At 33.2% G+C, this 16,986-nt stretch overlaps 1 protein-coding gene across 1 annotated transcript in view; it reads left to right on the top strand.

The window, feature by feature from the left end:
• The first annotated feature begins 2,019 nt into the window (after positions 1–2,019).
• The window catches only part of LOC146529800 (U-scoloptoxin(01)-Er1a-like), a 100,388-nt gene continuing 85,421 nt past the window's right edge, over positions 2,020–16,986 (top strand). The window contains exons 1-2 of the mRNA XM_085200081.1: positions 2,020–2,050; positions 2,928–2,953. Coding sequence (XP_085056207.1) covers positions 2,035–2,050; positions 2,928–2,953 — 42 coding nt within the window. The 5' untranslated portion in view covers positions 2,020–2,034. The remainder of the gene's footprint in view (positions 2,051–2,927; positions 2,954–16,986) is intronic.

A 16,986-nucleotide genomic window follows, 5' to 3' on the forward strand; every position in this document is an offset into this window, starting at 1 on the left:
GGATCTATAAACTCAGCTTGCCAATATTATAAGGTCATTGTAAAAACTCAGTTTGCCAATCAATTTGGTGGCGCAATGATTTTATTATCAAGAGGAAGATTGCCAGTGGTTCCACGTTCAATGCAAGCTGATGAACTGAATTCATGTTTAAAATCCTCGAAATTGTGGAAACATGTCAAGGTATTACATTTAAACAAGAATATGCGTGTCATGTTGCAAAATGATCTATCTGGAGACATATTCTCTAAACAACTCATTGATATTGGTAATGGAAAACTTCCTATATATGCGCTGACTGGCTGCATCACCTTTCCTGATAGTTTTTGTCAGTTAACGTAATCAAAAGATGAACTCATTCATAAAGTGCTTCCAAATGTTGCTGAAATGTTGCTGATTATTTATTCCATAATTGGTTGAGCGAAAGAGCTTTACTGGCTGCCAAACAGACTGATGTAAATGAATTAAATATAAATTTTCTAGATGGCATTCCTGGCAAAATAAGGACACATAAGTCAGTTGATACGGCAACTAATGAAGATGATGTCGTGAACTATCCACCGGAATTTTTAAATTCACTTGATTTGCCAGGATTGCCGCCTCACAACCTTCAATTAAAGCTTGAATGTGTAGTTATAATGTTGTGGAATATTAACCAACTGAAACTTTGTAACGGCACACGATTAGCGATAAAAAATAATGAACAACGTAATAGAAGCAATCATATTGAAAGGAAAGTATAAAGGACGTTTTGATACCCCGCATCCCAATAATTTCGACTGACATACCATTCGAGCGTAAAAGACTACAGTTTCCAGTACGGCTTGCTTTCGCAATGACTATAAACAAATCCCAGGGGCAGTTATTAAGTGTTTGTGGTATTAATATAGAAAACTCATGTTTCTCGCATGGTCTATTGTATGTTGCCTGGTCCCGTGTTGGAAAACCATCTGCTCTGTTTGTTAACGCGCCAGATAACTAAACAAAAAATAACGTGTACCATAAAGTACTACAATGAAAATGAAACTGAATTTAGAATAAGTAAAATAAAATAAAATATAATAAGTAGGCATCATAATAAGATATCGGAAATTGTTATTTTTATTACAATTTTTAATGAATATTATAAGAATTAAAAATGATTTAAGTATTTTTTTTTTTATCTTACTAGCTGATCCGGTGTCGCGATTAGCAGAATACATATTTAAAAAAAATCGACTGTTAGGCGATACGAAGTTCGCGGGTCTGCTAGTATTAAATATAAATGGTAAATAATATAATGGTAAATATTATATATTTTAATCCTTACCACAACTAGGTCATGTTAAATTCAAGTTGAAACCGCTCGAAAGCTTCAAAGAATTCTGAAGTGCAGAACATAATTTAGTTCGTTCCAATATAAGCATCTCGAGGTTCATTCGATCGCAAACAATCGCGGCGTCAATTTAGTGTTCTGTGATTTAGTGATAGACTAAACGATATGTTTTGTTGATCAAATTTATGATTAACTAATATTATTCGTATGTTTTAGTAAAATAATATAGTGATACGTCATTTCGATTAGCTATGTGGGCTTCTCTGCTTGTGTAGATATCAATTTCTTCTTGAATCATATCTTCTGAACTACAATTATCTCATTTATCTAATGATATTTATTAAAATAAATGTCAAATTACGAAATTAGAAAGGATTAGAATAAAAAAATATAGCAAGCTAATTTAAATTAAATGTTTTTATTGTATTTATAAATAAAAAATATTATAAAAAATACATATTTGTTAAATGTACAAGAAAAAAAGAAAAGAAAAAATAAACCTCAATTCTATGTAATCTGTGCTGCATAGCTACGGGTGCATCAGATTTTCCCGCCTATTACCTCAGCGGGAAATCAACCGTGCCTCTTGACGTCGTTCCCGTTCACGTTTGACGTGTGCTTATCCGTTTATAATAAATGCACGCTAATTCTTACAATGCTTGAATAACTTTATAGTTGGTATATTTTTAAGTGTATATAGAAAAGAACTTCATAATATTGACATGGTTGACGTTGTGGGTAAGTTTTTGTTCTTTATAAGGGGGTAAAAAACAAAAGGATAATAAATGTTGTGGATGTTAAAGTTTTACAAAAGATATAATAATCTATATATTCTATATATAATTATCTTTTTATAGCCTCACGCTGTACTCTCCACAAACCCACGATCGTTGCATTTACAATCGCACGCTTGTGTCCTTGCGCCACGATGCGCTTATTTCAATGTCACAAAAGACAAAGTTTAAAGAAAATGTACAATTCGGAGCATTTCCATACAAATGGTTCACTTTGTTCTTATTCATAAAGCAAACAAAATCATAAAACTGTAACAAAGTAGCGAACCAGTAAAGGCAGTCGATACGCGTCTTGTTTATAACATCTGAAAGGCAAAAGAGTTCATATTTTTGCATCTCGTAGTGACAGTAAGAGCTCATTCCTTATACGGGGGTGATTCGTATGATAATTTTCATTTTGCATTCACTTGTGTTATTCTCCATCGTGGTTGGTTGTGGATAGCGCTCGGGGGAAATTCGTGGTTGTCACAAGTATTATGGGTTGGATGTAAGGTTACTAGACGCGGCAGTTGCAAGTACAGATATATTTTTTAAATTTTTTAAAGGTTAGGCAAAGGTAATATAGTGTTAAGTGCTGGAACTTAACGCCGCGCTTTGCATTGTTACCAGTTCGAAGCAATACTAATTTATTAAAACATTAATCACTTCCCTGAGTGGGATTCAATCCCACAATCGTTCCGTCATACGCTTGTGTCCCTGCCACGGCGGCCTCTACCTATGCATGTCAGCTAGGAAAAGCGAAATGTTACTTTGGTTTCTATTTTCCACATGACAACATAGTTGAATTAAATATTAAGTAACTCATAAACTTATTTTTTTAGCATCACGCCTGTTGCCGCATTGCAAGGTACGTAAACTGTCTGTTGTCAAGACACTCCGTTCTTCACTTTCAGCTGCTGTTGTATTGTGAGGAAATACAACGATACTTGTAAGTATAATCCCTAATGATCGGACGTTAGTAGATTTGTATATTTGAAATGTATTTTAGGTATTTATGTAATTTTAGGTTACGTAACACTACTTATAGTGCACTAAGTTAGGTCTTACAAGTCAAATAGGGCGTTAGGACTTATAATACCACAAATAGAGCGTTAGGGTTGTTCAGGTAAACTTACCATGCATGTAAAGACGTAGAAACCTAACTAGGTTACCTAACCTAACTACATCTCTACATGAATGCATATTGCAGTACTGGAAGAAGAGAAGTGTAGTCGTCGCACATCATATATGAAAAAAAAAGAAGATCCCGAGCATTCAATTCTAGTGTCTCTACATCTCGAACTACGGTAGGTGATTGTCATCCCAATAGATATCAATATCAGTAAATACGCGGTAACTAGACGCGCGGGTAATGCCATGTGAATTACGTGCGTCTATACTTTGTGTCACGATTCTCTTTTGGTACCCATATTATTTTGCTTTATTTTGCTTTAGATGAGGAGAACATTATGTATTATGTATTTTCTGTATTAAAAATATAAGAATTAAATATTTTATAATCTGTATACCGATGGAGAATTAAATATTTTATAATCTGTATACCTATACATATGAATCAATGTTACGATTGTGGTATGCAACTATAACTTCGTCTTGATAGATTTAAACATCCGTTGCGTATCGCAAATCTAATAAAAAGTTGGCTTTTTTTTGTTAATTGCACGCGCATAGCAGAGTAGGCAGATTGAACATGGGAACCTGGTGTTAAGACACTTCGTTCCCATTAACGTACTTTTGTTCCCGACTTTCGCCAACTTCTGAAGCCATAGGGTATTGAGTGGAGGAATTCACGCGCCTTGCCTCGTGACCAGATCAAGGATATGAAAATATTAACTTTTTTTTTTGAGTAGGTAAAGGAGTAGGAATTGAAAATATAACCTGTCGTGTTTGCAGTCACACCCTTGGTGGGAACTGGGACTGGTCTCGTTCATAGCTGATAAAATGTTGTTAAATTTCTTTTTTCTGCGCTCCCAAATAAAAAGACATTTCGATATATAATCCAGTGACCCTGCAACAATCGTATACAATATATAGATTTTTTTTAAAATCACAGTTTTCATATAAAAACTTAACAAAGAAAATATATTTTTCTAATTAATAAGTAAGATCTTCTATTTCCAACTGTAGTTCTAATGAATAGAATCTATACAATAGACATTAAGATCAATAAGGCTTTGAAATTAAACGAACGGTGTGTATTGTTTCATTTCGATCTGCTCGTGGTGAAAACACAAGAAGTGTACGCTATTGAAACGTTTTAATTATATTTTTTATAAATAATTAGATATACAGACTTTTTTTTACAGAAAATCTTAAGCGACAGGTTTTGGGTTCGATCCTAACTCGAGGAAATGAAATATTTATCTAAATTATAATTTAATTTCTTCGTTCTGGTGTCGAAGCAAAGTACGGCGTTGAGTTCCGCCACTCAACACGTAATCCCTCCAGAACCTGACGGAAAGTGGAACGGAGTATCTTAACACGAGGTTCCCTCTGCCTACCCTATTGTGTGCGGGATAAAGCGTGAAGCTAATCTCTTTTTTTTTATTTCTTCGATGTAGTGTCGAATCAAAGCGCGGCGTTAAGTTCCGGCATTTAACACGCAATGGTTCAGAATTCGGCAGAAAGTTCGGAACGGAGTGTCATAGCACTAGGCTCCCATATCTAGTCTGCTACATCAGGGTTATAACGTGACCTGAAAAAAACGCATTACAATCTATATTTTCTTATAAGCAATAGGTAAATAATTTTTATATAACCAACCGCAATTTGAACATAAATATTTTAATGCAACATAAATATTTTAATGCACATCGCCTAATTGTGATAAATTTTTACGCCACGAGTTTCCAAACTTATAAAACACAAAGTAATTTCTCAGGTGGTAACTACTCGAGGAAGTGCGAAGTTACCGTCTGAGAGCACAATGAAAACTTTCTGAGGCCTATTATTACTTTGACTTAAACCGTGTTATGTATTATGCTGTAGGTATCTTTATGTGTGGACTTTAGTGTTTTTAAATTTAAGGTAAATTAAGTTAAAATATATTTAAAAAAAGAAAATTACTATGTATGTCGAAGTGCAGGGGCACAAGACTAAACGCGACAAGTTGCTGGTTCAATTCCCACTAGAAGAAATGAAATATTTATTATTTTCACTTCCTTGAAAGGCGGCGTTGAGTTCCACCACACAACTCCTCAAGAATTCGGCGGAAAGTGGGGAACGGATATATCGTAATGGGGAACGAAGTGTCTCAACATTAGTTGCCCAGGTTTCCTCTGCCAACTCTGCTATGGCGGATATAGCGTGAAGCTAAAAATACATTACTATACTATTAGATATATTAAAGAAAATTAAAAACCAAACGTTTGAACATTACCTTAAATCATTTTCGTGTCCGCTTTAAACGTTGTTTTCGTTTCCTTGGAAAAATCGTATTTGCGACCGTGTGAAGTCGAGTGGTAACTTTGAAATGATTAACATAGCCATTACTCAAAAACAAGTAAAAATTAAAAAAATTACGCTACAGTGATTATTGGCTTTGTTGAATATTGGGCACATATATAAGGCATAAGCGTGCCACTATAAGCCCGAGAGCTGGTGGGTCCGATTCCCACTCAAGGAGTCGAACCAACTATATTACACATTACACAAATTACTTTGTTCTATCAGACCAGGAAACGTTAAAATAGGACCAATTATAAATTTCTTATTTTTACTCTATCAAAAATAAACTATAATTTAAATTATGACGAATAAACAATACAAAAACGTAAACAACTATACACAAATTATTCCAAATATATTATTCATATATTATAATTAAGCTTATTAAAATTAAAAGTAGATAGTCATTTACAAGTATTAAAATTTTGATACACTAATGAACACTGTGAACGTGAATAATATGTAAAATTCCATTTAAGCCATACGCTTGTAGCCACAATACGACTCTTTAATTAGTACAACCTTAATGAAATTTCAGTAAATTTAAATGTTTGGCATCCATAAAGGATTTCAAAATGTCCCCGCAGGTACATAATTACGTTATCTCTTAGACTATTTTGCATTAATTTAGGTTTGAGCGCTTAATTGTCTTTAGTTTAGTTTTGGTGACACTATTTTCGTATGCTCACATAAATTCAACAAATTAAATTAAAATGTTTTGGTAATTCGTGGTAATCATCATCGCGGGATCATGGGCGTATCTAAAAATATTTTCCTGGGGGACTAGGCTTTCTTGACCAGATATGTTTGTGTATGGATTTTTTTATTTTTCAGAGTGAATTTTATGTTATTAAAATTTCTGGTCTGGCCACAAGATTATTCTGGAGTGGTCACGGACCCCCAGCACCCCCTTTATTACTGTACATTGCCATGCTGCACAGAATAGGTTCCCCATCTTCTACCTAATTTTCGAGACGTTACGACGTTGAGATGTGACGTTAGCGCGAGAATAAAAAGATTTTTTTTGCTCCCGAGTGGATATCGAACAGCGAGTATTAGACTGCGCCAAATTTTTAGAGTGCGTACTCTATAAAGAAAATTAAATCAAGTTCACACTGTATCCCGCACACAGGGTAGGCAGAGGGAAACTAGTGTTAGGTTAGCAAAAAAATATATATAAATTTATTTAAATATTTCATTCTCTCGAGTGGTTATCGAACCCACAACCAGTCGCGTTTACAGTCACACACATGTGCTCTTGCGCCACGACTGGCTTTTATATATATATACCTATATAAAATAATTATTTAAAAGATATCCTTTGTTCTAGAAAAATTAACGGGGAGATAATCACTATATTCACATTAAACGTATTCTAAAAAAAGCTAAACTTTCATTAAACGAATTTCCTTACTTTTACAAATCAATTTATCTCCCACACAATATTAATCATATACAAAAACATTGTAATTGGACTTATTTAAAAAAAAAACATAACTGCTAATCGCTAACCGAAATTTCAAACTTGTACTAAATTAAATTATCTCTCATACAATATTAATCATATACAAAAAATTGTCAAGACAAAAAATGCAAAACGGCCATTGAAACTTCATCGTCCCTCGTCCTCCAGATTGTAATAAAAAACAACTCAACTTAAGTTTTAATTCCTTGCTAGCTCACTCGTAGGTAAACAGAGGAACTTCCGGCGGGACACGCAACGAATAACGTGCCACAGATTATGTTGACGCTAGATAATGTACAATGAAGATTAAAAATATATGTACTTTATAAATGTATTGTGCATTTTTAATATATTTAAAAATTCGTAATAATAGTAGTGGAGCAGACGCGATAAATATATAAAATATCTTTAAGTATATTCGTATACAATAGTGTTTATCTTTTACTGTGTTTTCAAATTATAAGAATTTCTAAATTAATTTTAGCTGTATATTCAGACAAGAACAACATAATCGTAACCGCAGATCTTAGCTAATTAGCAAACATCTAATGTTTACAATAATAACGTCAAATAAAAAACCAATCAAAATTATCAAATATCGACACCCTACATCACCACAGATAACATTTTAAAGCAGAACACAAATCCAAAAACCGAAAACAGAACAACCGTCGTCCTAGTTTCAGGTTTCAGAATACGATAATTGAAAAACAAAAAAAAAACACAAAAACCAATGTTCTACATACTCTGTGGCTGTCAAAGTACGCTTACGCTTAGTATGAATCGTGGAAGTTTTTCACAATTTTTGGCGTAATTTTACAAAGGAGAAAAGTTTCGGAACTCATTAGACCGAGAGGAAATGTTTACAGAACACGTCTACCGTAAAATTTAATTTGATTCGGGTACCGCCCGCCGCGATGTGTTACAAGAGTATGTGTGTGACAGAAGCATTCTTACTTCTCAGGCGAGCAGGCTTCAGCTTCAACACTTTAAAATTATTGGGACGGAAATGCGTTGTTGTTAATAGATGAGAGTAGGGTAGTGGGGAAGTACATTTAAGAATTTGTTTCTATTCACCCCCACATGTGTTGTAATTTTCCTTGAGATTGAAAATGTCATAGGTGTTGTGTGATATGTTTGATACGTTTGGAGTTTTCCATAAGAATCGAAGTAATAGTAATAGCATTTTTACAAGTTAAAAAGTATAAACAAAACGTATGTAAAAATTGTGTTTGTGTTGCTTTTTTTTCACGCAAAAAAATCCTTTAGCCTTATAAAACATTGTTCGTTGTTAGTCATGAAATGAATCTAGTAATATATCTACATGTTTTATAAGTATAAAAACACTAAGACTTTCGTCGCACATTGTGATAGCGTCTCACAGGAAACGCAATGGTTGTTTCTACGCAATAATTATAATTATCAACACATATTTTCTTATATTATAAATTTATACTAATATAATAAAGCGGAAGAGTTTGTTTGTTTGTTTGTTTGAACGCTAAGATCTCTGGATCTACTGGTCCGATTTACTATGTTTTTGTTTTGTATGAAAGCTGCATTCTTCAGGAGTGCTGTAGGCTATATAACATTACATTACACATTTGTACTAATAAATTAAAATACTTTCTAATTTGACATGCAATTTATTCTGCCATGTTAATAACAACCGTCGTCGCTACGCGACCGCGTTCGTTACCGCGTCATTTTGATATTAATCCTTATGAAAATAAATATAATAGTCACTTTTAGCATTTCATCTAGATTGAAATTATATTTCTATAGAAATTATATTCTTATATTTCAAGCAGGCGTAGCCGCGTCCGGGTCCGCTAGTCTATAATATTATTTACAGAAATGGCGAAACAAAAAGCTAAATCAAAAACTTAAATTATAAATAAAAAAATATTCACAACTCATCAAAAATTTGAAAATTAAATAAAAATAAAAAGGAATATTATTGGGCAGCAAGTACTTGCATGCAGTATTTCAGGAGGATTGATATTGGTTCTTAATTATGAAATTCATCGAACCGTGCTTTGTGAAGTCAGCTGTATATAGAGTGGGGTATCGGGAGCCGTAGATGGATAAAGTTAGTACAAAAATGTTGATGACATAATTATTTGTTGTTTTGTTTTATATATAAGACTAGTGTTCCGCCTGTGATTTCGCCTGCGTGAATTATATGATTATTGCTATTAACTTATTATAAAATGTTTATTTATTTATGTTTATATTTCCATTACTTTGCTCCGGTGTCGAGGCAAAGCGCGGCGTTGAGTTCTGCCACTTTTATTATTAACTTTTCTTAAGCTATTCATATATTTAGAGCTATATAGATAAAACGCATGATTGACGTGCAAAATTCTCCTCCACAAGTGAAACTATCAAAAAAGTTCGGTAATGTAACGGATATTCTGAAGTTATCTATCCGAGCGGAATGAATCCATCCAATAATAAGAGTAGTATACTCGTATATCTATCGCAGTAGATGTATCTACTTACGTTGTACATCGATCCCTTCGCACAAAGAAAGGGCTCAGGAATTTAGATTAAAAATGATCCAAGTCAAGTGCAGTGTTACGTGAAATTCTGGCCGATATTAATTTATTCAACCCTCACTTACGACCTTGGTAGTTGGCTTTGTACGATTTCTAACTTTCGAAAGATCGGGTTTAGAGGCTTTTAAGTAATGAAAGGTTTTAAGATCCTGAAACTTTTCAGACTCGTACCTCAATTTCAGATGTTCTCTGATTTTAGAAAGAATTTTCTTAATTAGTAAAATTAGCTTCACGCTGTATCACGCACATAGCAGGGTACGCAGAGGGAACCTACTGCTAAGACATTCCTTTTTCTACTTTCCGCCAAACTCTAGAGGCATTGCGTGTTGAGTAGCGAAACTCTACATCGTGCTTTGCCTCGTCACCAGAGCAAAGAAATAAAAGCAAATATTTCATTAGGAAAGCGGACTACGGAGAGTCTTAACACTAGTGTCTTTTTCTCTACTGTGCTTTATGCGGGACACGTAATGTCTCGAGAATTAGGATAAGCTGTTTTTTAACACTGAACTAATGTTAAGTAAAAAGTTAAAGTGATATGAGAGAAAAAGCGTGAAACTGCAAAAAAATACAAATGAGGTGTTCCATTCTATCACCAGGAGGTGTTTCATTCATAGCATATTTAAAATTTTCCAATATATTACCCTAAGGTAAAACAAACAACATCAAAATCGATTCATCCTACCATACCTTACCAAAGCTACCTGGAGGTAGCTATAGTAGTATGAATCGATCGATTTGGAAATCTGACCAAAGTAAAATTAAAAACCCCCTAAGGGGGGGATAAAAACAATTAAAAAGCTATCTAATTCAAAACGCCCTGTATCCAGTCTGTCCCGATAACGTAATTGGAAAGTACGCTTAATAGGCTAATGGAGTTTCGTTGTAAGGTTTTACATTTATTCGCCAGAGTATTAAATACTGAAGTCACTAACCCGAGATATGAGATAGAGCAAATTGAAAATTAAATGGCGATGTGACCTTATTTAGATATTTTGGTAAGGTATCGCGTTATACAAATATCAATCACTTATAGATTTAGCAATTTCTAATTAAGTTTCGAATAAACAACCGGTTTATTTGTTTATACGTAAATTATATTAAATATATTTTAATAAGCTCAGGTACGAATGAGTCGTGTGTTTACATAATTAGCTATTTCCATTTGACTATGGGGGCGAAGCCGCAGATTAGATTTATGTAATTTCCAAATAATATGGGGCGCTTATATAAACACGTTATATGAAATCAAGTCGCCCACTGGCCGCAATTATGGGAGAACAGGAGCAAACAATCGTTAACAGAAACCACTGTAGTGCCTCGGTCGAATAAATTACATTTAATTGCAAATAGAAATTTAAATTAGATTTCATTAATGGGTTAATTTTTAATATATGGTATCTTTATTTTCTTGTAAATTGAAAACATTTTGTGTTATTACCTAAGATCAAGTAAGTCTCTGCCGTTAGATAAAGAAATTATTTTATAAATAATAACATTTTGGTGGTAGACATTTTATGTTCTTATGAAGATCGCAAAATAAAATATAATAGTGAGTGAGTGTATGTTATCTAAGTGTGGTATAAAACTTAATTTACTATCCAATATGATCCCGAGATCGCTAATTTGGCTGACTCTTCTTCTTAATATATTTATGTAATATTTATCATTTTCTTATTCATACTGTTTTTTTCTGCAAAAAATCAACCCACCATTGTGTCGTACTTCTAAAATATATTAGGTTGAATATTTTCATACTATATTATATTTTTCCTTATCATATATTATTGTCGTAGATTATATGGTTTCTCTTAATGAGATCACTCCGTATTTTATTGTATTCCTATATAAGTACCTAACGTTGCTAGGAAATTAAATTACTTTGTAACTTACTTGGTGTAAGAATTTTTCGATATATAGACAACTAGTTAAGACAGACCTTCAGTATAATCAAATTAAAACAATCTGTAAATGCTTAACGTATGAGAAATTAAAATGTAATTTTTTATAGCATATTCTCATTTACAGTAGTACTTCTAATTTGCCTTTGAGCTTTTCAAAACTATGCTTTCAGAATAAAAATATTATTTGAACATAAAATAAGCCCGTTGCTCTATTAAATAAAATACCTAGTTTTACCTTCATGATGTGAACGTAAAAAACATTTTTCTAACTCAGGATCCAAGAGGACTAGATTACAGTCGTACATTCATATCATACAAAAGGTGTATAAAATATACTGGGTACGTGTTTGAGTAATTGAAGGTAATATTCAGGTCGCTGTGACTACCAATATGACTTAAGTTTTTTCTAGATAAAGCTTTTTTATGTAGGCAGAGAAAAACAGATCTTTTTAGACAGTATTAAACGTACTACAGATTTTCACGTCTTTTTGCTTATTTATTCGTATTATATTCGGTTGCATTTCCTTAGCCTGATGATAATATACTCAGCATCCAGTATATTTCGAAGTGTTGTCTCAAATATTGGTACGTGAGAAACTTAAACGTCTTATCACTAGGAATGCCTCTGGCATGTAGGAGATGAACCAAAAAAATGAAGACTGAAGAATTTCATAATTTAGTCTACTTCAGCTGAATGAGAAAAAAAAACTAAAGATATATAAACTACCATTATGCACTATTAGTCTTCTAACAAATGAAAGCTTTTCAGTACTATGAAAATGAAAGGGGAGGGAAAAATATTACCCCGTAGTGAGGTAAAAACATGTGGGGCACGTAATGACCGGAGTAAATAATGACTTTGTTTTGATACCGTGAGATATGCGATCGCTTCTTTAATATTAGATCTCGTTATATTAGTTTCCTATAGATAGTCTCTAGATTTACGATCTAATCTTGATTTTTGCTGGGCATGTTGGATTTAGATTAGTAAGTTAGTATATTTAGATGTCTTTAGAAGTTGAGTTTCTTTTTTCTTTATAAATAAGAGACTCTTAAATTATAGAGGTCATCGTAACACAAACTGAACTCCGCATTTTTTTGAAAATAATGCAATTTCTTCTAAAGACCGAACGGACAACTCTCACGTTTTTATCTATAGAAATATTAAAAATATATTTAGAAGTCAGTTCAATTTCATACAAGACAGGCAATCTTCCTCATAACTGCTTTAGACAGTCGTCTCCGAGCAAAAGTAAATTAAATATGAATTCTCAGTATCACATATTGAAATATCGATAGAATTTCACAACTAAGTCGCAATCAGAGGCAGCTCAGTGTTGAAGTGAATCCAATCAAAGTTTCCTTCACTTAACGTGGGACGTTCTTATTATTGCAGCGCTCTCGAGATAACTCTTCAAATTGCTCTTTTTGCTCAGTCTTGTTTCAAGTAATTGTTACTTCTATATTTATTATGTGAAAATTTGTGTGTTTGTACTTGATTATACGGTCTGATTTTAGTTAGTTAGTTTTTTTATGTCTCACGTTTTAATATTTTTCTTTTTAAACATTAAGAAATAAAGCGTGCCAATGTCTAGTTGGCCAGGACCTTACACAACCTAACGTTGTAGTTATTTGTACGATGAGATGAATAAAACCATATACTCGTTTATATGAACCATACGAATGATTTGATTTTGAACATTTTTAAATAATATTATTTTACATAATTTAAATCGAATTATTTGTTTTATTTTACAGTGTTTATATAATAAATAAATAAGTTAATAAAATAAATAATTTCTGTAATTAATTTTTAACAAAAACAAAAACCGACTTCTAACAACGAACTAAAAAGTGAAAAATAATTATATAAAGATTTTATAATTTTGAAGTCGGTGCAAAACAAACAGGCTTAGTAATTAGATATTGTAGTAAAGGTGTTGTAGCATTAGTTTGACACCGACTTCAAAATTATAAAATCTTTATATAATTACTAGTGGGCCCGGACGCGGCTACGCCCGCGAAAATATAAGCCTAAATCATTAAAATAAGTTAAAAAATAATAATAAGTGGAGATTTATTATTAGAAAAAATATCTGAGTAACCGAAATGAACAAACCAAAGAAGTAAAAGTAACTAAAGGAAATTCTTAATATTAGAAAAGAAAACCTAAAGTTTGCTGTGCGCGCGTATTAAACATTTTTCTATATTAAATAATTATTAATTTTTGCGAACAATATTAAATAAAATCTCAAATGATTAAAATTACGATATTTTAAGTGTATAACATCGGTATAGATAACCGAACTGAGATAAATTAATTATAAGCAGCAAATAATTACATAAAAAATAATAGTAATTCGAAAATCTATAAAAATTTACAAAATCATCAAAGTCATCCGCCCGTTCGCGTCGGTCATACTCATACTATGCCGCCCGAAGGCTAGGTCATTTGGAATCAGTCACATCTTAATTATTTATTAGAATGTTATACAGTAAACTATAATTTCCATCTAGATGAAATGCTAAAAGTAACTATTATATTTATTTTCATAAGGATGAATATCAAATTATAGAAATCATCTAATTTTTGTTAATGATTTGTATAAAGAGATTTGTATAAATCTATATCGGCGCGCACCATGTATGCATTAAGCAAACTCACTGTGGGTGACGTTTTCTTAAAACAGCAAACTTTGCAAGCCGTTGCTTAGCAACGCGTAGCGACGATTGTTATTAACATGGCGGAATAAATTCCTTGTCAAATTAATTATTTTAATATATTGGAATATAACGAAAATATTACAAATATGAGAAAAAAAAAGTATCCTATGTTCATCCCGGGACCCTCAAGTATCTCTATATGAGTATTTTATCACAATTAAATTAGCGGTTTGGCCCTGATTGCGGAAAAGACAGACAGACAGACAGACAGACAGACAGACAGACAGACAGACAGACAGACAGACAGACAGACAGACAGACAGACAGACAGACAGACAGACAGACAGACAGACAGACAGACAGACAGACAGACAGACAGACAGACAGACAGACAGACAGACAGACAGACAGACAGACAGACAGACAGACAGACAGACAGACAGACAGACAGACAGACAGACAGAGTTACTTTCGAATTTATAATATAGGTATGGATTTTTCACTTTTTAGTTCGTTGTTAGAAGTCGGTTTTTGTTTTTGTTAAAAATTAATTTATTTTACGATTTTTAGTGATGGGTAGATCCTAAAATGATGCTTCTTGAACGAGTGGTGATGGTGGTGGTAGTGGTTGTCAACGAGTGGTTGTGATTTTTCTATGTAAAACTTCATTTAATTAGCTATTATTTTTGTGCAAAGTTACATTTTGGTATATTGACAAGAACAAACATAAAAAGTATTCGGGTGAATTCGGAATCTTCCCTTTTTTGAAGTTGGTTGAAAATGAGAACATCCTCTTTTTTGGTTAAAAAGAAATGCAACGATCAGGAATCTCACTTCTGACATCAATTTAAAAAGTTTTTGCTTGTAACTATTACAGTATAATTAATTTTTGACCAAAAAAAACAAACTTTCTCAATTTTCTCCGGATTCCATAATCGAAACCTCACCAAACTTTCACCAAATTATCCTTGAAGTGTATCCTTTCAAATAAAAAAAGAATCATCAAAATCGGTTGGCGCGACATTGAGTTATTCGGCTATTAGTCGCGCACATGCCTAATGCAAATTTTAAGACTTATGTGATTTTCTCATGGATACCATTGTCAGACATGGACCAAAAAAAAATGGGACCATTCGGGAAGCTATACCTTTCAAATAAAAAAAAAATTATCAAAATCGGTCCACCCAGTTAAAAGTTATGAGGTAACAAACATAAAAAAAAAAAAAAAAAAAAAAAAAAAAAAAAAAAAAAAAAAAATACAGTCGAATTGATAACCTCCTTTTCTTACAGAAGTCGGTTAAAAAAACTAAAATATACCTAACTACAGTTATTGATTTCCGTAACAATTCCTCTATACCTACATTTCCTTCACAACATTCCTATAAACAGTAGAACAAGAAAATGCGATTTGACAAGCCATTGTTCAAGAATGTCGCCGCTTATTCAAGGCATTTTTGTTCATTTGAGGAATCAATTGATCCGTAATCAAGAGAGCGTCTCAATCTGCGAATCCAATCAAAGTTTCCTTCAACGAGACGGATTCTTGCAACTCGTCCAATGACCGGATTGCGCTTTGCACTGTGCTCGAATTGTTCAGCTCTTTTCTATTTCCTCTCGACGTCTCGTTGTGTTGTATTTGAGAAATGAAAATTATTTTGTCATTGTGTTTTTATGATGTATTTATATTTTGTGGGTTGTGATCTCCTGATCTGGTGGAAAAGTATTTAATTTTGTGCAGATTTTGTGTTCAACTGGTAGTGGAGGTAAATTAAGTTACTAGTCCCTGGAGGGACCCCAGAGGGCATATTTGTATGAAGAAGCTATTCACAGTGGAATAAGCCTATGAAATATACGCTAGTAGTAGTAGCTCTAGGCACTTTTGTTGTCCGAGTATAAACGCTACGGAAACGCTAACTCCCACCCGGGAGAATAAATTATTTTCATTATTTTTGGTAACAATACAATCAGGTTGGTCAGGTTGAGGTTCTTAATTCAAGCAATGTCTCGAGAATTGAGCGGCAGCTCGACTGTTGGGGTAAACGCGTTCTGGAGACTACGCCTCGGCAAGCGTAATGTAGGACGTCCTCCAGCTAGATGGGGTGGCGACATTCGCAAAGTAGCTGGCAACGACTGGATGCGAAGAGCTGAAAAGCGCTCAGTGGCGTGCTATCGGCACCATGTCCAGCACTGGACGAGGGCAAGCTGATGATAACGATGATGATAAAACTTAAGTTTTCAATTTATAGGTTTTACTTTTAGTTGTCTACAATTGGTACGAAACCTTGTGATTTCCACTTGCACTGCCCTGGTATAAGATATTACAAACATTCAAACATCCACCACACTAATAGCTGACGTAGAACAATGACTTGTACAGGAATTAAAGCGTAAGGTCGTTTTGTTAGAAGATAAAAATTCTGGGCCATTTCAGTCTTACGGGCAATAAACATTACGGCAATTTAACGCAATGGCAATGGTTTTAGAAATGTTGTGGTTCGAAAAAAATACAACGCTTATTTTTTGAGTTCCGTACCGGAAACCTTTGACGTCTTTAAATCATTCTTTGTTACATTATTCTTTAAATATTTTTTGTTAACAAATTGTGTCGATTAAGAATAATTTGGAACATAGATGAATGTTATTAAAAGACATGTTATAAATATGTGTCGCTCTCTTAGCGATAAGGCCGCCAATTGTACTGTTCTAAATACATGTATATGTGTCTTTTCTATAGTACAATAAAGAGTATTTTGTTTAAACGAACGAACCATTAAATAAACCATTTAAAGTATTTTATTTTCTAAATACGTAATGAACTCTTATGCATATCCCATCCCTGCAT

Source organism: Heliconius melpomene, chromosome 17 (assembly GCF_056956725.1).
Source record: "Heliconius melpomene rosina isolate 202511_hmr_F chromosome 17, ASM5695672v1, whole genome shotgun sequence".
Lineage (NCBI taxonomy): Eukaryota > Metazoa > Arthropoda > Insecta > Lepidoptera > Nymphalidae > Heliconius > Heliconius melpomene.